Here is a 23,462-nt window from a genome sequence, read left to right on the forward strand (position 1 = left end):
CTTCAAATCAGCTCTTCAATAGTCATAACTTCAGGTCTTGTTAACAGGAGTGCTTCTAAGAGAACTAATACTCCAGGTACTTCACACAGACACATTCATTTCTGGTTCATAGATGAAGGAAGTTACAAATTCATGGCATATAATTTCCATGTTTTTCCTCCACAAATGAGATCAAACACACTTTTCCATTGGATTAAGCACTCTGATAATATTTGAAGCTTTCTGGAAAAGCACATTTATATGTAAGTACATTAATAATCATACTGCTTTGCAATGCTTGCAATGCATAGTTCTAAAAATGAAAGATCAAAAACCTAAATGAAATAATGAAAAGCCTGATACCTTCTTTGCCTCCAGGTTGTCTCATTCTGGTGTTCATGGGCAGGAAAGAAGTGTTGGTGAGCAGTTCAGAAGGAGAAGTGCAAAGTTGAGATTTTTTGATTGAAAGATTAATAGGTTCTTCCAGTACTTTTTGCATAGAAAGAGTTAACTCATTAACTACGTCTTGCCCAGCAGCAGCCAAGCTGTTTTCTCGAGGATGATCTACAGTATTGAAGTCTTCCTTTTCCAGCTTCAGGGGAAAAAAATTAACAAAAATTATTATTATTAGTTTTATTTCTCTCCATCTTAATAATTTGTAATCAGTTTTCAAATACCAGACAAGGAAAACCTGACTTACTAAATAGCTGCTTTTGACTGACTAACAATAACATGTGCTACCAGAGTGGATTCCCTTTCAGCAGAGGGGTTTTGAGCGATTCCTACCTTGCACTTAGTGCTGCCCTGGAGTGCATCCCCTGGTGTGAGGCCAGTGGCAGCCCCAGGACTCAGGTCACTTGGAGCTCTGCCCAATGCCAAGCTGTAGCTGGGCAGTGACTCTGTTGGGGTGTCAGAGTCACCCAGGGATGGGCCTGCACCTCGTGCCTGTGGATCAGCCGAGGCAGACAGCCCTGTTGATGGTGATTCCATGTCTAAGCCGTTTTGAAAGCCCACAATGCTTAAGGATGTGGAATGCTAGGATGTGGAATGCTAGGGAAAAAAAAAAAAAGAAAAAAAAAAAAAAACAACAATATGTTAATAAGCTTTTCAGCAGCAAAATGCTTCTTTCTATCTGGATGAGATACTCTGTTTCAGCTATACGTAAAATCAACCAGTTGTGTCATGAGGGCTTGAATGTATCTATTGTAATCTTACATCATTTCCAAAAGCTTTAGAAGTTTCACCGTTAAAACCGAAGACAGGAACAGGAGACACCTACATTACTTTTCTGTGATTTACAAAAAAGATATTCTTTTGATCAGTCCAAGATATCCTGATTTTTAACTCCCTACAATAAATGAAAACCTGCACATATAGAACATTGTACTTAATCCTTGATATAAACCATGACAGATTCTGCTAAATTATTCCAGAAGAAAAAAGATTCAGATCAGAAATGTTATTTTATTCAAAAATCAACAGATAGCTTTATTCAGAAGGAAGATTCAGAAAAAAATAAGATTCATATCTGACACAAGTAGATGAAACTATGGTTACTGTTAATGATACTGAAAACTTTATGCTAGTCAGGGAGTCTGCCCCATTAAAACCTAAGGCACTTGCCCTTTATATGTCATAGTGTAAATCCAGAAACATCCTACATGCACTAATGAGAAAAGAATGTACACATCTAGTTTCCAAAGAAAAGGAATGTTTAACAAAGTCTGAAGTAGTTTTAGCAACATGCATTTTCGACTGTCTCATGATTTGTCACTGTCAATATCACAGAAATACTCTTGTGTAAAACAAAAGCAAATCTACCTTTCCAGGTGACTTCTTAAGCTGCATTAGATGCAGGAACATGTACTGAAATTGGGACTCTTCTAGCACCCACATGAAGCAAATATAAACAGTCTTGGTAAGTATGCAGATGTGTCATTTGATGACATAATTTCCCATTTATTTTATCATAGTTCATTGGTGTTTCATCCTTGATGACGGACTGAATGAATCCTCTTCATTTGACTACAATACAGTAAGTGGCGCTTGTTGTAGTATAAATCAAGACAAAATAAATGTGTTGATTGCATCTGAATTAGAGTTTAATTTCATTGTTGTGTTTAGTTTTCCTGCTAGAGGCCTGTGACATCGAAATGAGTCTGAGACAGGACCTATTTCCTACATTTAATTAGTATTTCTCTCAGCTGTTCATTTTGAGGTTGGATACTTTTGTACCTCTTAATCCAACAGTGGTAAATACAGTAGCCTAGACTGAACCTTGTGCCTGTGTAGATGCTACATAATGCCAAAGTAGCCAGTCCTGGATTCCTCTGCTTGCAACGCCTATCACCTATGTGCTGGGAGAAGACTGAACACAGACATTAGTTTCCACTTAAGGATATAACTTACATCTTTAAACTACATCCTAAGACTTACATCCTAAAGCTACAGTAGGAGCTTTGCCTGAACAGTGACCACTTCTATTCAGTGAGACAAAATAGTCCGCATTTGAGATTTGAGACAGAAGAGGCCAGCTCTTCTGCAGTGCTAGGAATGTTCATCCTACTCCATCACACAGTGTTCTAGTAAGTCTGTTTTAAACAGTCCTTTCACGGTGAAGGCATCCCAGAGAGTACTGGGCCTCTGCAGCCAGGGAACTGGCCATTTCCTTCTCTTCAGGCAAATGAATGTTCCTGAATCTAAGCTGTCTGAGATGTAATAACTTCTTGGAACCAGCTGGAACACATTCTTCCTACCTTACCTTAGAGCTGAAAACTAGAACACGGCAAATGAGGAAATGCATTGGTGGAGGCACAATTTTCCATACACTCTGCCTGATATACTCTGAGAGCACTCCTGAGAATACTCAGGTTTCAAACCAAAGGAATATATGTAGGTCAGAAAGGAATCCAGCTTTCATGGTCACACATCCTAAAGAAGTCCACAAAGATCAAAAATTCTCATCTGCTGTCCTGATTTGCTTCTGACGGGTCCCTGCACATGAAAGGCCACATTTGTCACTGCAAGTATCCGTTTTCATTCCATCACTCTTTATCACAAGCCTTTCTCAAATGACAAAATAAACATGTGAATTGTTCTTGTATCACTCACAGAAAATAAAACAAATAAGCAGAATTCATGCTTGAACTGAGCAGATGGACTGCAATCAGTCCTGCCTTTTACTTCAAAGTCCATTGTAAGCATTAATTAAATCTTCGAGGTAGCTAAATACTTATTTAGCCAGGTTCTCAAAAACACAAAGCATCCACAAATTCCTGAGTCAACAGGAAGTACTTAAAGCTGTGCCCCACTGGAAATGGGCACGCTGAGGCACAGGCAGCAGGCACACCACCCAAAACTGCACAGCGAGTTAACTGGAGACCTTGTGGCTATTTGTGTCTTCTGATCAGTACTACACCTTCCTTCTCCTCAGAGAGCACACCACCACCCACCACGTGTGGAGACCTGACCCTCTGACCAGCCATCCCTGTGTAGCTGTGTACACTGCAGGTGAAAAGTCAGCCCCACCAAGACAACAGTGGGATTACTCCTGGCTTCAGTGGGTCAATTTTACCTGCCAGGAGTAGTCACAGGGACGACTCCTACTGCAGAAAAAAAATAATAGACACATGCATAAGACTTTGTGATAACTAAAATTTTCTGGAAGATCAAATTCAATTGCATCATAAGGCTATATCTTTTTACTCTTCTAGCTAGCATCAGTTTCTTCAGAGATCTTTTTAGATTATACAAGCCAATATAAAACCTTAGTCTTGTTAAAAAGAAGAAAGAATAATGAGGCCATCAAACTGCCATCTGTCTTTCCCTTGGGGCAAAAGTTAATTTTGTGGTTATTTTAATGATGAAGCAACATTATGATCTTTCAGTGCAAAATATTAAAACTCACAGTTAAGAACAGACACAATCCATTCTGATCCATGGAGCTGCTGTCAAGTGTGAAGTGAACAATGCACTGGGAACAAGGCTCATTAATAGCCTATTAATTCACTCCCTAAAATAATCATTTCTTTTGCCATTAGCAAAAATTTCTCTTTTCCCTTGACAGTTCAGCTAGTTTTTGCAAATGGGATGCCTTTAAAGAATTGATCTCTGTTTTATAAAAGCTCTATTGCTTTTACATTGCACTCTTTGAACAACAACAAGCATTAATTATGCTCTTGGGTAGAGGGTGGCTTCAGCTGTAGGTTAATTTTGAAACTTCTGACATTTTAATGGGCAGCCTGGCACATCAAGCTACATCTGTGTCATTATAAATGGAAACCTCATTGTCCCATAATTAATTTTGGTCTGGTGATCCTTATATTATAATGGCAGCAGCATCACCACCCTAAAATGCCTTCTACAACAAATTTCACAGCCATGATAGTGAAAGGTAAGAAGAAAGAACATGCAAAGTGCCTTCAGAGAACAAAAAGATAAACATATGGTTCGGTTCAAATATTTCCTTGATCACTGTTGCATTTTAAAAGGTCCAGTGTAAACATGCAGCACTAATACAGAAGAATTCTGAGAAGCAAATACTTACCTTGAAATACTGGGATTAGGATTTGTTAGGATTGTTTTGGCAAAGTCTCAAGGCTGTTGACATTAAGTGTCACAGATAAAGGAAGCTAAAACTAGGAAGCGCCAATTCTCTTTGCTCTAAGAGAAATAACACGCTGCAAACGGTTGCAGAGTAATGAACGGCTGCTGTTAAGTGGAGCAATCCCCCTGGCAGCTCATTATGCGAGGAGGTTAAACAAATGTACTACTCCAATCCAGTTGTTTAACTCACCCCACATGGCAGCGCTGGTAACACAGTCTCCACATGCTTCCTAGTCCTATTTCCCAATTTCAGAATAGAATCCAAAGGATCTCCTTTCCGTTCTTATGTGAGAAAGAATCCACATCTTCCTTAACATTTTATCTGAATCAACTGGAGCTGGCTTAAAGTGGAAGGAGGAAGATTGTATGGAGCAAGCAGCATCATGTTTTATTTATCCTTTTTTCCAGGTCAAATGAAAAGGTTTTGTTAAATTAAAATTCTGGGAAATATACCTAACTGCATTAAGCATGAATGCATTTGTGTTGTAAGAAGCTCAATTCTTTAAAGTCAAAACATACTCTGATACTTCAGGAATCTGCAGGACTGTACATCCCAGGCTGTTATCTTTATTCACTTCACCAGTGATCCCTCTTAAAAAAAAAGAGTCTTGAGATAAACAGGACTCTTGAACTAGGAAGTTGGGACTTATTTCAAATTAAAAAGAACAATCCAAAAAAATCAGCAGTATAGCACTGTACAAAATTTCCATGTGCTTGCACCTTTACTAATATTTCTGGACACCCTGTCTCAAAAGGGGTTTTTCAAAACCACAAAACATAGAGAAAATGGTCAAAGGTATAATGGATCAAAGTATAAAATGGATTCCATGAAAAATACCCAAAACAACCAAAAACTAGAGAAAACAGCAATCACTTTTCAACTTAAAAAATCCCTGACCTATTAAACATGGATATCATGAAGGTGGTGAATATTCACTGGTTTTCCTACACAAGAACTAGAAGTCATCCTGCTAAATTATTAGGGAACAGGCTTAAGGTAAGCAAACACAGGAACTTCTCATGCAACACAGAACTCTTGCTGCAGAATGCAGAGACCAGTAATATTAAAATGAACTAAAAAAATAGATTAGAGAAATTCACAAAGGAAAGATCCATGAAGCACTGCAAAACAATTGTCCGCATACAATCTTCAATTCAGAAAGTTCAGAAGTTAGAAAAGTGTGTTGTCAAAGGTCCAGTTTATATTTGTCTGCTCCTTGTATCCTTTCCTAAGCATCCGCTATTGGCTACAGCTATAACTGAACAGCTACAGCTGCTCAGTAATAACACACTAATACAGTGCATGACATATTCAGATATTTATTTTAAGCAGAAGGTAAAACAACAGGTCAAGGGAAGAAATTTCTCAAAGGTTGCTGTGGAACAAAACTAAACATGAGTTGACAAATGCCATTCAATCTACTCAGGGCCAAGCTGTGTTCCAGAAGGCAGCAGCAAGAGTGCCCAAGATGGTTTGGTTTTTGGAATGAGTAGGGATGGTACAGAGTGTTCTGCTGCCCAGGACTCAACCCAACATCTGGACAAGACAAGGAATCCTTCCTCCCAGAAGTGAAGGCCCTGCTCCTAGAGGAAGGGGTGCACGTATGAATTCTGAGGAGGTTGGATGTCTAGCTGGCCCTACAACAATGCCAATGTCTGTTGCAGCAGTAACTGAGGCTCAAACTACAGATTTGTCCTATAGATGTACAATAATTATGACATTTCTTCAAATGCTTGGTATGGCCTTGAGACCTCTTGCTCATCACAGCCACAAATGACTGTTAGGTAGATGTAAGCAAAACAGGCATTGTATGCCCTTTATTACTCCTGAAAATGTAATTAGGCCAAAAACACCTTATTATTCTCACCTCATCTCCAGAATAGATGACCTTCCCAGTCCTGTGTGAAAATTAATAATTCAACATCACACTATGTAAAAGCAACAGTAGAACCATATCTTTGCAGAAGGCTGGCAACCCTTTCCACAAAAGTTGTTCACCTAATTGAGTACTCATTGCTTCACAGTGCAACTTAGCAATTCAACAGCTTCTATAGAATCTGTTTGCTGGAGCTTGGCATGATTCCCCAGAACAAAAGTGCAGGTATCAGAGATGTTATTCTGAGGTTTGTCCTTTGTCTTGCCAGCATTCTTACTAGAGAGGATGGATATTTGACAGGCATGGAGACAGAACAACTCCATAATCCAAAACAGAGGTCCCAGCTACACGAGTGAGATACACTGACAGAGGATTGTGAAGAGAAAATTACATCGATTTTGCACATAGAAAGAAAACTTCCAGTTCTACTGTTGCATTCTTGGAGGGTGCTAATCAAGCCCAGAGTTATGCAGTACTTGACATATCAAACAGTCAATGGTCTAAGTATAGAAACATTTATTCTGCACAAAAAATTCAATTCATAGAAAAAGAGTACTTAGAGGAGTACACAGGAAGACAGGAAGGTTCACAAAATAGCACTATTAATGTTCCAAAAACAGTGAAACAAATGAAAAAAACCCCACATGTTAAGTGAAGTTACATGTTTAGAGACTATACTATACACATGCACACAAGAGCAGGAGGGCACAGCCAGAAATTGCTGTGAACTTTAAGACAACACTAGCCTTGATGCCAATGTTTCTGGCTGACACCAACTAGAGAACCCTACCTTATACAACTGGAAAGCCAAAATTCTGCCTGCTCAGTGGAACTAGATTTAAATTTTTGTTCTGGTAGATGGTGAAACAAAACACACAAGGATATTTTGTCAGTGCATGAAATGTTTCATCCTTGCTTCTCTACTTCTGCTTATCAATAACCACCAAGTACTCATCAGAAGAACCTGAACAGGCATTTTCTGAACTCAAAGGCACTGACACCATGAGCATGAGCCCTTGTCTGCGAGGACCTGAACAACATACTTGTGGTTTCCCTGTTTATCAGTAAGGTTGTGACCCCAAACTATTAACAGCATCTGCTCTATAGTGCTTCACACAAATACAATTCTGTATGCAGACAATTCATCTAGTTATCAGTCAATAGTACCAAATGCCTACCATAAATATATTTCAAAGTCAATGCACAGATGTTTAGTTACATAAGGAATCGAGCCTTGCCACTCTCCACAACAAAGTAATCCACTGGTCTAAAGGAAGATTTTATTTTTTGACAGAACTTGGCAAACATATCACTAAACAGTTAATTGTGAGATGGGCTACATCCTGGTTCACACCCTTTCTCTTCAACGAAAGCATCCCAGCCGCCAGAGGAATGGAACCACCAGGAACCACGAGGAATGCTGCACACAGTGAAGGCTGTCAGAGTGCAGCAGAGCTCTGACCAAGAAGTCCAATATCAATTACTCTCCAAATGGCAGAATACAGTTCTTCTCCAGGCAACAAAAGGCTTCTCTAGCCATTTTCTCTACCATATTTTCCAAGTGTGGTATTTTAGGCTCCTCCACATTCACTTTTTCCATGTCCTCCAAGAACTCAAGAGAGATGAAATGCTCTGAATACAGGCCATATGAAAATAAATGGCCAAATGCCCATTCAGAATTTTTTATCTGGATCCGAGTATGAAAATATTTAATCAGCTGACACACAGATGAGAATGAATATACACATCCCCTTGTTCTTAAATAGGAACCGATTTCCCATTTAAGCCTAGATTTAATTTAATTGTCAGCAAAAGCAGTCACACGTCTTGAAGTGGTGTTCATCAAGAATATATTTCAATGGTTTCCTTACTGTGCTGTTTCCCTTCATCATTTCTAATTAGCCATTGCCAGAGCTACCAGTACATTATGGCTTCATCCCAAATAGCTCATTACAAGAGATAAGTACAAGCAAAGGTAGGGTACTGTAGCTGTTTAATGTCCTTATTTCTTGCAGAGGTGCCAGGAAACAGACAACTGTTCTTTCTTCACAAGAACATATACTTCCCAGCACCATTAGAAAATTTTCTTTTTGGGTTTGTTTTTTTGGGGGGAGGGATTATCCTTCTCTTGCTGTCTTCACAACTTGCACAGCATCAAATTAGCCCTTCTTCCTTTTTTTTCCTCCTTTTTTTCCCCCATCAGACTACACTATTCTCTCTCTTGCACATCTGCTTCCTCTTTCTGACTTTTCTGATTGGAGTAACCTTCATTTACAGGTCCAGAAGACAGAGGACAGCTTCTTCAACATGCATGTAGAAAAGCTCTCTGAGAGCTAGCTGGATAGCATCACCATTCATTTTCACAGATAACTTTGGGGCTGTGTCTACATTACAAGAAGAGCATTCTGCTCAGGTTCAGGGTCTTGCTCAGGTCTTAAATACACGTTTTCAATTTTTAGTCATATCTTAAAGTAAAGGTAACTCTATCATAGAAAATTTGTATAGCTTTCCTCAGTCCTGTGCTCTATCATCAGAGACTAAGGGAGAGCTGCTTCCACATGTGAAAGTTCAGAGCCAAGGACATCATCTCAGAATGCTGTGATACCATCAGCTTCATCCAGAAATTCCATCACACCAACAGGATTAAGGTAGCAATTGCAGATTTTGTTGTGGCTTCCAAACCTGATTTGCGTGCTGCTTCCAGACCATCAGTAATTACCTTTCTGTGACTCTGCAAGTCCCAAAAGGATCGCCAGCAACTCTCTGAATGGGTATTGCATCATAAATATGTTTGATCAACCAAGATACATACTGAAGAAGAATAAAATAACTTCCTTTTTGAGGCTAGTTAGGTAATACAAGTTTTTCCACAATATTTCACACACAAATGCCAAGAAAAAAATATCCATGAAAGACTTCTACATAGTATATGACATGAGTCATGCACAGAAGTATCAAACAGAATTGAGCAACTAGAATATGAAGTGCTGTTAGGAGTGTTTCAAACAAACTGTACAGACAAGTAAAAGGCAGTTTCTCTGCTCCAAATGATCTAGCAAAGATCTACTGTTAAAGATGAGCCTTCTTGGTTTTGTTTATGCTGCTTCTTCAACAGTTAGGGCCTCCCAGTAGGTAGAAGGATCAAAGCATAGCTCTATTATTTGCTGAAATATTCTAGAGACACAGAAAGCTATGATTTTTCTGCTTATACATGAATGAGATGAAAGAGTATAACAGAATTATATCCCTTTCTGACATCATGTCTTCAGTAATAATTAGGGTAGTTATTTCCCAAGTAACTATTTTGAAGGATGTTTCTCAGGCCCAATTTCATCAGAATCTCTTTTTTTTTTTTTTCCCCCCCCAAATTAAGTGCTGCTAGTATGGTAGTTAGCAAGTCCTGATAGTTAAATCCCTAGACATAGGGACTGGACAAAATTTACTCAGCGAAGAAATAGTCTTCTGTTTATTTACCAGTTCATGCTTACAGTCATGCCAGCCAGCAATAAACACACCAGTTTATGGAACAGTTGCTGGTCCTGACTGAAGCACGGTGTGAAGGCATCTTACTAGGAGCTGCACATTAGTTTAGGCTATGACTGTCTTCCAAGATTTACAAGTCATTTTGGTGATTTTTACTGTATTTTTACTTCTTCAACCTGATTGCAAACTCCCATGCCACACCATATTCAATATTATCAAATCATGTCTTCCATTTAGAATATGTTTTTTTTTAAAAAAAAAGTTCTCTGTACCTTTCTCACTGGATGGAAAGCTGATTGTTGCACTGTGCTCTCAGAGTGGCTGCTGACACTGGCTTCTTCATCCAGTGACTGTGACACGGAAGGACTACCACTTTTGTCAAGAGGAATTACAGGCTTCTGGACATCAAGTTCAGTGGAACTCTCACAGACCTGCAAATCACAATTAAGAATTTGTGTTTTCAAAATCTCAGAAAGAAAAATGGTAACAAATACACAGCAACTCACAGCATAGACAACATGACAAAACTGGAAAGACTCTAAAACAACAAAGATGTTCAAAGTAATCGTAAGCAAAGAGATAAATGAATAGGGAAATATTTCTCTTAAACATCAATGAATTAAAAAGAAAAATAAATCAGTAAAGCTGCTGAAATGTACAGTTGTTCCAAAAGCTGGCAGCCTGCTCCTGCAGTTAAGCCACTTTGAGAACTATTCAAGGTGGTAAGTGCACAGAATTTACACAATGGGAAATCCCAGCCACCTTTCCACTGCAATCCCCACTCTTTAGAATGAGCTTCAATGCCACAGCCTTGTGCATCTTATCTGCCTTCTAGTTTGGTTGCTCACCACCAAACATTGACCTTTTTCAGAAGCAGATGTCTTACCAACAGAACAAAAGAGGAGAAATTAGCCCTGCTGACAAAACTGTGACAGAACAGCATGTACTAATACTGATGAAAATCTTACTGGACATGATGCAGTAGCAAGAGCAGTTGTTAGTAGAATACAAAATAACTTTCAGACAGAAGAAAAAAAAAAAAGTGTGCTTCTCTCTTTTCACAAATCATTTAGGATGACAAGGAATCTTCTTCAAGGATTCAGGGCTTAAAGTTTCCAGTAAAAGAGAGCTGAAATGGAGAGTGACACTACTGCAGTCTTCCATTACCTTTTCACAAAGGATGAATGATGATGCTTTTACTCTCCCACCTGCTGCTCACCTTATCTATTGAGAGATTCAGACCTTTGAGATCCAGATTGTTTATGCAGCACTTTACGGAAAATTTTGACCCAATCTGTATGAGGCATGAAGCCTTTGCTGAATACAAACATAAACAATAGGAAGTCCATCTAAATACATGAAATCTCAAAAGTGTCTCCCATTTCTGAGCTTACTGTGAGTAAACACAACAGGAAAGACCTTTCAGAATGCTTACATGTGCTTCATCTTGGATTTGTTGCTGAACTGGGGCTGGCTGCCTCACTATGTAGTTGATTTGACCTACTATTGTCTGTTGAACATGCTGAGGTGGCTTGGCTTGATTCAGCTGCAAGCTGGACTGTCCTTGGGCCTGCAGAAGAAGTTCCAGATCCTTTTTCATCTCCTCCAGCTCAAACTGGTGGTGCATTATGTCTAGGCTCTGCTGGATGACTTGTTTGTGGGTGTTCTCATTCTGACCTGATGGTGACAATGCTGGTGGCAGCTGCTGCTGCGGTGGCTGCTGCAAGTGTTTAGATTTTACCTTCTGGAGATGACCAAGTTGCACTTGCATAGTTGAAGTCTGCAGAGAAGCCTGTGTGTGGAATGACTGTGGGTGGCTCGTGTGAACTTGCTGAGCCTCATGAGATACAACAGCATGACTGAGGGGTGCAGTCTGCTGCAGCTGTTGGGGTGGTAAGTGCGTTCCCAGCCTGCCAAACACATTCTCTGGCTCTGACCATGACTGCTGTTCCAGCCCAGACTGTGTGAGCTTCACAGGCTGGGGGACACCCCTTGGCTCTTTGTCATGTTGATGCATGCTGTACTGCAGAGGAAAGCACTGCTGATGCAGCTCAGGAGGCTGTCTAAAGCTCTGAGGGCGGTTTGTGTCTTGGTAAGAGGGCTGGGCTCTGTCAGGACAGGGCACACTGCGGCAGCGCGGGCAGCAGGCAGGCACGGGGCACTGAGCTGGGGGTGGAAGCTGATGTGGCTGGTCATTCCCAGGCCCAGGCTGTGACACTGGTGAACGCTGCCCATGGGTCGAGGGCATCTGTGATCCCTGCACATTTCCACAGAGTAGCACATCCGCATGAGAAATGTGTCCACCTTCCATGGTGAAGCCTCCTGCAAAAAACAGCAAATTTACTCCCCACTGTGATCTTGACAAAAATACAATAAAAACTGAATGATGGCCATTTTCTTGGCTTTATTTCAAATATAAAAGACATTTAAATGTCCTATCCAAACAGTCCTTCAACATAGCTTCAAGACAAATTTTTCAAAATTTTTCATTGATCTAAATCACACCAAACTCCCACTGATTCAAGGTTGAATTACCAACCAATGCTTTGAAAAACTGACCTCAACATTTTAACTGACAGATACAGCTTACACTTTTGGTTTTTACTGAAGTATGTGCATATCTTCTTATCCATAAGCACAGGCACAAAAGGCTGCTTCCAGGGCGAAAGTGGCAAAAATAAAAGAGATTGATGTTACGTAGGTGAGAATCATAAAAGCTAGAAATAGAAGTGATCTATGAACAGATCTTGTCCATGCTTTTAGTCAAGAGATTATTCCTCACAATATTTTATATAGTGTTATCCCATTTAGTTTTAAATACATTAAAATGGGAACAGAACCAATCTTTTAGTCCATTGATCAGCCCATCAAACTGAATTTACTGTAAAAACCCACTGCAGCTGGGAAATTTATAGCTGGTGGGAAACAAAGTGACAGCATGCACATTCATTATCTAAACAACACTGTAATTATTATACAGTCAATGTCTTAAAGTCATCTTTGTGCCAGTTAATTTTAAGTGTTTCAAGCACTGCTCAGGTCCCTTGGCCACTAAGATACTAAAGGATCTGGGGAGCACGGGCATGACTGAGCCCAGCTACACACCCGGGTAAAGCAGAGGAAATAGCACAAGGCTCCCTGCAGACACTCTTCCACCCAGGGTACTCCTCACAGGACTGCCAGACAATGGTTTACAGAGTCATTGTTTGCTGGGACAGAACTGAATTTCCAATACACTGGGCAAAGTCAAGGCTTTTTGATAGCTAGTGACACTACATTTTAAGTAATTTCAGTTAGAAGTTATCTGTTTGGTCCTGCACGGTTTTTCCACTAGTGATTGTCTTCCTACACTGTGCTTTTGTAAGACCAGCAAATAGGATACTGATAAAGTGTATTTCTAGGTAATGCTTGTAAAGTAATATTTACATATAATGATGTCCTTTAATAGAGGAATTGCTATAACTGGGGATAAAACCAGTAAAGTTCAGCCATACCAGCTTTCCTTCAGAACGTAACAAGACATACAAACCCAGAAGTCAAAACAAAAATGAGAGCTCTTTAGAGGAAGTACTGTACTGTCTGTACATGTCTTGACTAGCTTTGAGGACTTGCCTAATAAAGAACAATGTATTTTCCTTACCCAAATTGGACAGTTGTTTAGTCCAATAGGAGGGATCCCAAGTAAACCTGATTTTCAGAGGAGGGCCTATGTCCGTGTTACAGTTGGTCTCTAACAGGCGCTGGATCTGAAATACAATCTGGTAACAAATCAAAGAATGATGCTTTCATTCCCAATTGTAAGCTCATGAAAAATGTTTATTTGAGAGACATTAAATCCCTAAAACAGTTCTCACATTTACAGCAGAATTTCAAATTACTAAGAAAATATCTCTTACCAGTTCTTTACTGAAGAGAAATGGGATGCTGTTTTTACTGCACACTGCCCAGCTGATGAAGTTCTGCACATGTTCTACCTGTCTGCTTAAAACCACAACACCTTGCAGTTGTTGCTCCAATTTCTGCTTCCTTTCATTGGTTATTTTCTGTTAATAAGGTGAAGCAGTAGAAAACAGTTGTCACTCTTCAGACACATAAGGCATATAATCATTGGCACTACATTAGGCATTATTTGCAGGGACACTTATTTCCAATCTCTTTAAACCAACAGTCATAAAACAAAAACAAGTCCTGTTCAAAAGGTATGTCTGAATTCAGGAAGAACAATGACTTCTCCAGGAGCAAACAACTTACATCACTACGGCCTCGGTTTAAAAGAATAACATTACCCAAGAAAGCAGTAGAAGTTGGATCAAATTTGTACCTGGACCACCTTCTTTGTCTCTAACAATACACAACAGAAGAGATCCAAGAAATAATATAAAAAGAGGGGAAGCATGCAGCATTTCCTCAGCACAGTGTTCCAGTCTCTAGCAATTCTTGATTTAGGAACCACAAAGACAGAGGTTCCATTACCACCCTTGCCATATTTTCCTATAAAATTGCCTAGTTCCTTTTGTACCCACACAATACCTTGTATCAAGGAGTTCCTCACTTACTCACTGTATATGTGAAGAGCTATCTGCCCTTGTCTGATTTGATGGCCCCTATGTGTACTTTAACAGAGCACTGTGCATGTACTTGAAGCCTATGCACAGTTTGGTTGTGGTTAGAGATAACTCAGACAAATACTGAAATGTTGCCAAAACACAGAATTTACTTAATGTTTAATAATACTGAATTGAAAACAGATGTTTCTTGTTTTTATAAAGATTACTTTATAAACTTAGCTTAGTAGCTAAATACTCAGCTTACTTAGCTGAGTAGCAATATTTTACTCAAATATAGAAGTTCAAAGGTAGGCAGAAAGTACTGAGTGCCTTGTCTTTCTAACACCTAAAATTACCCTAAGAATAACTGAGAACTGGAAATTCAGATCAGATCTGATAGCAATTTTTGCACTCAGCACATTTCAAAATAAAATCATATATACTTCAACTGCACATCAAAAAAACCGCAAGCTTTGTTATAGAAAGTAGACCAGATCATTTTGAAAAACAGGATATTAAATGTGCTGCTAGAGGTCTTCTACAAATTAAATTTTAAAACCAGAAGCTGGTCTGGTTTGTAAGTACTCAAAATGTGCACACACATTCTCTGTAACTGCATTGGAAAATGTGGTTAACTCATGATAAGCAACGTTTTGCCACTTCATCCTGAACTTTTGTCAACCATTGATTCCACACAAAACTCTGCTGAAAAATAAATAAATATCTGAAAACACAAGCAAAGGGACGAAAACTCTCACAGTCTATATTTTCTCTATTGGCACTGGAATTAAATTTAATTGAGTTTAATTTCCCAAGGTATCAAAGAAACTAGCTTTACTTACGTCAAGTTCTTCAAGAAGGATGTTTGTTCGTTTATTGATTTCATTCATCAAAATCATCTTGGCCATTTTTATTTGGTTTTCTACCTTTTGGTATAAAAGTTTTACTTCAAGCAACCTATGGGTAAGAAATACACATCCCTGGATGAGCCAACTGGTGTATCATTTATTCAAAGCTAGTCATTATTTGTCACAAGTACAGATCTAACTATGATAACTAGGACAGACACCTTCAATGAGAGTTGTACCATTTCCCCCAAGTCCTTCCATACATGTCTTTAAACACAGAATGGCTTTGGAAAGGACCTTTAAAGGTCATTTAATCCAAGCCCCTGCAGGCAGCAGGGACATATTCAAATAGATCAAGATGCTCAGAGCCCCATCCAGCCTGACTTGGAATGTTTCCAGGGATGGGGCACTTACCACCTCTCTGGGCAACCTGGGCCAGGGTCTCACCACCCTCACCATAAAACATTGCTTTTATCTAATCTAAATCTCTCTTTCAGTTTAAGATGATTTCCCCTTGTTTTGTTGCAACAGGCCCTATTAAAAAGTTTGTTCCCATCTTTCTTAGGAGCCCCCTTTAAGTATTGAAAGGCCACAATAAGGTCTCTCTGGAGACTTCTCTTCTGCAGGCTGAACAGCCCCAACTCTCTCAGCCTGGCCTCACAGCACAGGGGTTCCAGTCCTTGGACCATCTTTGTGGCCTCCCTCTGGACCCACTCCCACAGGTCCGTGTCTTTCCTGTGCTGAGGACTCCAGAACTGGATGCAGTGCTCCAGGTGGGGCCTCACAAGAGCAGAGCAGAAGTGCAGAGCCACCTCCCTCGACCTGCTGGCCACTCCTCTCTTGATAAAGCCCAGGATACCGTGGGCTTTCTGGGCTGCAAGTGCACGTTGCTGGTTCATGTCCAGCTTGTCATCCACTGGAACATGCAAGTCCTTCTCTGCAGGGCTGTTCTCAACCCCTTCACCCCTCAGCCTGTGTTGATACTGGGGGTTGCCCCTACCCAGGTGCAGGATCTTGCACTTGGCCATATTAACCTAATGAGGTTCACACAGGCCCACTTCTCAAGCTTGTCCAGATCCCTCCGAACGGCATCCTGTCCCTCAGGTGTGCCAGCTGCACCACTCAGCTGGGAGTCACCTGCAAGCCTGTTGAGGGTGCACTCGATCCCACTGTCTGTGTCGCTGATGAAGACATTGAACAGGGCTTGTCCCAGTACAGATCCCCAAGGGACACAGTTTGTCACTGGTCTTCATCTGGACATTGAGCTGTTGACCAGTACTCTCTGGGTGTGACATGCTAATGCTGGCTGACTCTCTCAAACAGAGACTTGTTCTGCCAACAACAGTCTTAAGCTCTTTGTCCACAAACACACGCCAAAGATGTATCTCCAAAAACCTTCCACTTTAGAGTATAAATAGTATCAATAGATTTGTACTCTTCCAGCATGTTTGAAATTATTTTATTCATGCAGAAGAGAGATCCAACAGCTAACAAATATGTAATCAGTAGATGAAATTCCTTTTGTATAATGAAATATTTTAATTTTTATACTAATCTTGACTGGAACTGCAGCAGACTTTAGTTTCTTTAAGAAAGAATATGTTTTTTAAATAGTCTTTATTTCTAATCTTTGTAAATTCTAGTTTGAAAATAGATTATACAGAGAACTCTTAACCCTTAAGTCGGCTGTCACATATAAGGACTATGGAGTCATGTTTTACAATGCCATGACTTGTCAGTACCACTTAAATATGAATTTGATATTTCTAATCTTCCTATTATTTCCTACACTCCAAGAAAAAAAAAAAATAAATCTGCATTTAATTCTGTTAACCTACATTTAGTGAAAATAATATTTTTACTGATCACCCACTTTCCATGAAAAAAAAAATGCATAGCAATTACCTGTCTTCAATCTGTTTAGCTGAAACCTGAATCCCGCTTTTTTTCTCTTCTACTTTAGTTATGACATTTTCCAGGATAATTCTCTGATTTTGCAAAGCTTCATTCAGATGTCTGAACCTGGGAAAGAAGGGGAAATTCTCACACCACGTTGGTTTGGTTTTTTTCTGTTGATAAATAAGCAACTTATCAGCTGTTTATTTTGTTTAGGGGACCAGCCACCTTAATACCTGTCTGGACATGGTCACCTGCTTCTTTCCTGCTACAGGGGTTCTCTGACAGCTAAACTTTATCACCACTCATACAGGCAGGCTCATCTAATGAAAGTGTCACTGTACAGACAGTTCCTTACATGGCTCATGTGTTTCCACAGCCAGCCAGCATCCTTAAGTGTTGGTTACTCTGATCTTCTACAGTCATGATGTCTTTGATAAAGTGAAACAGAAGCATTTGAACCGTGCTACTTATCGAGTTCAACTTGTGCCTTTGAGCACAACCTCAGGCACTATATGCATGCAGCTGGTACCTGGGCAGAGAATACAATCAGGAAGGTACATGCTGCTGAGAGCAGCGACCTATTCTGGCAGGGCAGTAACCCACATGTTACACTGCTTGGGTGCAAGACAACTAACTGAGTTTGCTGTGGCTTTTGAATTTGGGCTAGCCTGCAACCCCATCTGCCAGGAAATGCAGATGAGCAGTCTTAAAAACTAAATTAACTACAGTTTTAGATGGGATTATGATTAAGAATCAAGGTGTGGCACCTGTGTTCCTTATGCTCTGTCAGAAGGCAGCTGCGGCACGTAAGGGTATCGCAGGTCTCACAAAACAGCTTCAGTGGCTCATGAGTGTGCACTGGACAAAATAAGGAAAGCTCACTTGCTTCATCTTCAGTTGCTGAGGAGTATAAAGCAATGGTGTCACTGACAACTACAGCTCAGAAAAAGAATTGCCAAATTCTCCCAATTTCATTGAAAGTACACTATCATGTTTTGTTCTTCAGGGAAGTTTATTCTTTCGTATTATTATTGAATCAAATGCTAATAGAAAACATTATTAAAAGAGGAAAATGGATCAGAGGATTTTTTAGTCTACTCCATTATTTTTTTTCTCTCGAGGAACAAGCTGAACTCACCTCAGCAAGTTTTTTTTCTGATTGTACTGCAAATATGCACTTAAGCATCAAAACCTGCAGCTGGCAATGCAAGTAACATGTGGCTAAGAAGGCTGCATAACCACTACTTCACCAAGGCAGATGCTGAAATCTTTTCCTCCCCTTTGGGTCTGATATTATATCTTTAAAGAAAAAAAAAAAAAAAAAAAAGACCATAATAATGGTCTCAGTTTTCATGATTAAGAAAAGCCCCTCTAAGTGTTTACCACCTGCAGAGAATACAAGCTTTTTTTGTGAAAACTCAGGATCAAATTACCTGCATTAAACTCCAACTTTTAATGAGATGCGGTCTTTAAGGTCCGAGTACAATGAAGCCTACTCACAATCTTATATAATGATCTGTCCACTTCTCTCTCATGGAAGGGTTCTTTAGCCTTTGGATGATTGCAGTCATCCCAAAGAAATCAGTAGGTTTTTTTAGTACTGTGTCAGATTTAAGAGACAAGTGGATTTCAAATGCAAGCCAAGGATAAAAATCAATGTTATTGAGTTACAACAGACTCACAATAGCTGGCATCAGTAATTCCCTGATTCAGTCGACATACCAGTGAGCAGTGTCGCCGAGCCATGGCATTCTTGACCTACTTTATACTCAGCTCAGAGCTACACCCTTCAGTTTTCAAATAAGCTGAATTCTTACAAATCAGACACTAAACAAGGGGATAAGCCTGACCACAACTATCCCTATTAGCTTCCTGAAAAGAACCTCACTTGGAGAGCAGGAGAAGTCCAGTCACCCTAAATTTTGCATTAACACTGAGTCACCATTTTCTACAGCCTGTATTTTATCTCAGGTGGATCTCTTGAATAATTAACAGAAAGTTCTAAGTCTCTGTTCCTCTGACCAGTTGTCAGAAAAGCTTTGGAAAAGCAATCTCATCTTGGCTAACAGAGTCCTTCCTCAACCTGGCTAATTGGCAATGACTCAAATTTTGATTTTACAGGTTCATACCCAACCTTGAGAGACTGCAGGAAAGGGATAGTAAAGCAAAGAAAAATTATTCAGTTTGTGCACAAGCCTATAAATTGTTGTTATGTCAGTAGGAGATCATTTACTTCTAACATAGTTTTGGCAAAAGGATTGTTTCTACCCAATTGTAAAGCAGTTAACAAAGTCTTTCCACTTAACAAGGAGTGAGTTGCATTAACACTGAATGTTCTTTTAAGAAAGTTGGGACTAAGGGAGTAAGGAATTGTGGTTTTATGACTTTTCATCCGTTCATGAGATCTGCAGAACTTCAAAGTTAATAAAGTAAACTTATTCGTAGTGCCAGTGCAGAGCTGCCCAGTGAGAGGTTTGTACTGTACAGGTTTTTTTTTTCTCCAAGACTGTTGTTTAATCTGTCATAAAGCTTTGTCCCATGTCCCCAGCACCTAGTTCTTTTGTGCTCAGTAAATTCATTCCAGAAGTAGATTTCAGTGTTTTCACATCTTGTAGTCACAGATCCAGGAATATTTCAGGGTTTTCAGGGGTTGTGGGTTTTGTGTTTTGTTTTGGTCTTTTAGTCTGTTGGGAAAAATCATTGTCTGTGAAAAACTGCAAGTAGTGAAGTTTAACCATCTGTGAACCACATTTTAGCATCTCTTCATACTCATAACCAGCAGTAATAGTCTGGCACTCACAAGAGAACTGGAATTTTTGATAGTACCTCTAGAAGTGGTTCAGCTAACAGGAATACACTGGAGTACAGGAGTTTGCAGGAAATTTTAGGGTAGTGGCGATCGAAGTGATGTTCAGCATGTGCTGTTTATTTGGTTTCATGCTTGAAAATTAAGGTCTGTTTTTCGGTTTAATAGTTCAGTAACAATTTTTAGCTGAACGACTGCCATAGCTTTCCATTTGCAATAAGCATGTTCAGAACAATAAAATCTAACTAGCACAACCTCCCCATAAACTACCAGATGCTACAGAATGCTCTGGAGGTGAATAAAAGAAAGCTGTTTCCAAAAAAGAATGGAGCTATTTCTAATACTGAGAAGGTCTCACAGGGAATCCTCTACAAGTAGTATTCATCTTCTGGACCTTTACTTTAGTCTTACAAAGGATGAGTCAGTAGGAAAACAAAATCAAGCTACTTGAAAATTGTTTTCCTCTTAGACAATATGGCATTTTTTTCTGTCCCAGGCCAGTCCTGCTCCTCCTCATGCCCTTTGTTTGAATTTGATTTAGAAGCTAAGGGTGAAATTCTCAAAAATCACACGAATTTGGCACACAGGCCTGCACCATGACCTCAGGAGTGAACAGTGATCAGGTGTGTTCCACGGAGCATGGGTATCTTGAAGGAAGAAGCAGAAGAGAAGGTCTCTCAGAGAAGCCAGCCTCTTTAATACTTCCACTCAAGGAAGAAGTTATTCATCAAAAGGAGTAAGAATAGCCAGGATTCAATGCACTTGGTGGCATCTAATCTCTACTTCATTTCAGACACAAGGAATCTTATAGTTCTCTGAAAGAAAACTGACAAAAAGAAAATCTGGCCCTTGTATTACAACTGGCAAAAGATAGAACAGTTTAAAGATGCAAGATCAATGGAACAGAGACTCTTAATGGTTACAAGGGCCTACAAAGAAGATGGCTGCTTTTCAGAAGTGCCATACACAGACTGAAGGTGGCTACTGAATCTGAAAGCTTTGGATGTTTTCTTTCCAGAAAAGGGAAAAAAACTTAAAAAAATCAGCCCAAGTTCTAGCATATCCTTTGCTCCTTTGCTTTCTTTGAAATTTTAAATTTTATTTGCTTTCTTTGAAATATCCTGAGGGGATGTCTATGTCCTAAATAAATAATATATACATTAATAATAATAATAAAGCACAGATTACAACTCAAAGAATTTTTTAGATTAACTAGTTCATATGTACACTACCAACTCCCTTGTGATTTTTTTTTTTTTTTTTTTCAGCACACAGGATTTAGGACTAAAAAGATGAGAATGCATTTTAGTTTATGTGTCTGCATCCTTTTATTTATACAGCACACACAAAGCCACAACTAAGCCACGGTTATATTTTTTTACCACTACTTGTCAACAACATGAGCTGATAATCTTACTCAAAGTGAAATTCAATTTTAAACAGTTGGAGCCTCAAAAACCACAGTCCTTATCTTGCCATCAGCTCAAGAAGAAAAACATATTGTCTATCCAATCAGGGCATTTAAGAAGGGACTTGGGGGGACTTCAGTTTATATTATTCTCTAGAAAATACCCAGAAAACATTTAAATGTAATCTCTGCTTTTTTATTATTACTATTCTTAGAGACTTTTTGTTTGTTTGTTTGTTTACAATCTTTTTGGCATTACAATAACATGTCTCAAGTGCCTCAAACTATGTTTCCTATGAACACTTAGGACTTCAAAGAAGCCTATCTATGGCAAGCATATAGTATAAGGCTTCTAGAAGAAAAGTCCTAATGCCAAAAAAATAAAAAATAAGTATATCAGTGGGCTACACCTATGTTTATTCCTTTTTCTGCTCTTCCTCTTCCTTATGAAGAAAAATGATAGTGCAGCACAAACTCCGTAGCACAAATAACTCCATGTCTATCTATCTATCTATAGCTCTCTAAAGCTGGGTACAAGTTGTTTATGTAAGTTTAGGTTAGCAGACTCCTCAGCAGATTTGTGCCGTATTTGCCAGGGGGCTTCATTCGTGTTTGCTGATGGCAATAAAGTGGTGACACTCAGGAACCCCAAGCATAGAAAAGGAATATGCTATAGCATGTGGAATAGGATCAAAAGCATGTGAAAAAGACGCCCCTGTGAAATAAAAGTACCCAAAATTTTTCAAACTGTGGAATGTCAATTGTGGCAACGGCCCCAAAGTCACTGAAAAATCACATGATCTCACTGACACTTACATATCCTCCTGGGTCACACACAGAGCCTGCAACTGCTCCTTTTGCAACCTAATAACTGATAGGAGAAGAAACAAAATTTTAAAGTTTATCTTCAGTACCTGTGCAGCCCTTCAGGGACAGGGACGGGAAGCGGTCTCCAGTTTCCTGGCCATGTCTGTGTTCCTCTGTACAGGAGCTGCACAACCACTTGTTGCACCTTGTACAGAGACTGTGAGCAGGTCTCTTCTCTTTGCACATGGAGCAGCTCTACGGACAAAAAAGTGCAGTTATGTACAAGGATAATAAATTAGTTGTACTAACTGTGATCTTTAGCAGACTATGATTCAGATTGGTAAGCTTAATATTTTTCTTCTTCAGACTAATGCAGTTCAAGCGATTTTGAGAGTTTGGTTATTGATATAAAAGGGAACAGAATAAAATCAAGATTTGAAGCTCTTAATTAAAATCTGTGGCCATTCTGTGCCCTAGTACAATCAAGCATAATTATGATGTGATGCAAGAATTCTTGCAAGTAATTAATCAGCAAAATTCTAGGGACCATGTTGCACAGGAAGTCAGAAGAAATAATCATAATGACTTGGTTCTTGTGAACTGAAAAAGACATGAAACTATGAAAAAAGACTTGTCTGACTTGGGTGAAAAGTGAAATTTGAAAATGAGTGGCGTGCTTTGTAATCCCTTTCTGTTAGTGTTGTACTACTTACTGGTGGCTTTAACGCATCAATTGAACGTACACCTTACTTTTATAGACACATATATATTTAGATGGATGTATAGATATTATCTCAGTTGGATGAGCTGGCAGTTCCCTCCTTTTGATATCACTGATGGTGAAACCATGGCTTTACTTTTGGGGGTGATGGTGGATAAAAGACAGTAAGCAAGCTCCACTGACACATGACTTCTCTGTTAATAAAAAAGGAAGCCAGAAACTATGAGCAAGGTTCATGAGCCCTTCTAGGGTACTCTTATGGTCCAGTGAGAAATCTGCTTTACTGAACAGCTCTTAGGACTCCTAAGGGATTACAGAAAAGAAAACTGTCTTTTAAAGAGGTTTGAAAAACTAATCTAGTGCTTTTGAAGACATTAGATATTCTCATTTGATTTGCTTTTGATACAAATTCATGGTGATTAAGAAATCCCAGTACAATAACTGCATTCTAAAGATTCAGCAATGCTTGAAGATTTTTTCTT

At 39.3% G+C, this 23,462-nt stretch overlaps 1 protein-coding gene across 1 annotated transcript in view; it reads right to left on the reverse strand.

The window, feature by feature from the left end:
* Positions 1–342: 342 nt before the first annotated feature.
* TRIM66 (tripartite motif containing 66) overlaps positions 343–23,462 on the reverse strand; it is a gene marked incomplete at its 3' end in the record, with an annotated part of 36,318 nt that continues 13,198 nt past the window's right edge. Inside the window, exons 3-12 of the mRNA XM_008945875.1 lie at positions 22,367–22,514; positions 18,006–18,138; positions 17,245–17,361; positions 15,334–15,448; positions 13,841–13,987; positions 13,585–13,702; positions 11,380–12,266; positions 10,217–10,375; positions 766–1,014; positions 343–571 (exon numbers count right to left, since the gene is read on the reverse strand). Coding sequence (XP_008944123.1) covers positions 343–571; positions 766–1,014; positions 10,217–10,375; positions 11,380–12,266; positions 13,585–13,702; positions 13,841–13,987; positions 15,334–15,448; positions 17,245–17,361; positions 18,006–18,138; positions 22,367–22,514 — 2,302 coding nt within the window. The remainder of the gene's footprint in view (positions 572–765; positions 1,015–10,216; positions 10,376–11,379; positions 12,267–13,584; positions 13,703–13,840; positions 13,988–15,333; positions 15,449–17,244; positions 17,362–18,005; positions 18,139–22,366; positions 22,515–23,462) is intronic.

This window comes from Merops nubicus, unplaced genomic scaffold (genome assembly GCF_000691845.1).
Source record: "Merops nubicus isolate BGI_N331 unplaced genomic scaffold, ASM69184v1 scaffold2448, whole genome shotgun sequence".
Taxonomy (NCBI): Eukaryota; Metazoa; Chordata; class Aves; order Coraciiformes; family Meropidae; genus Merops; species Merops nubicus.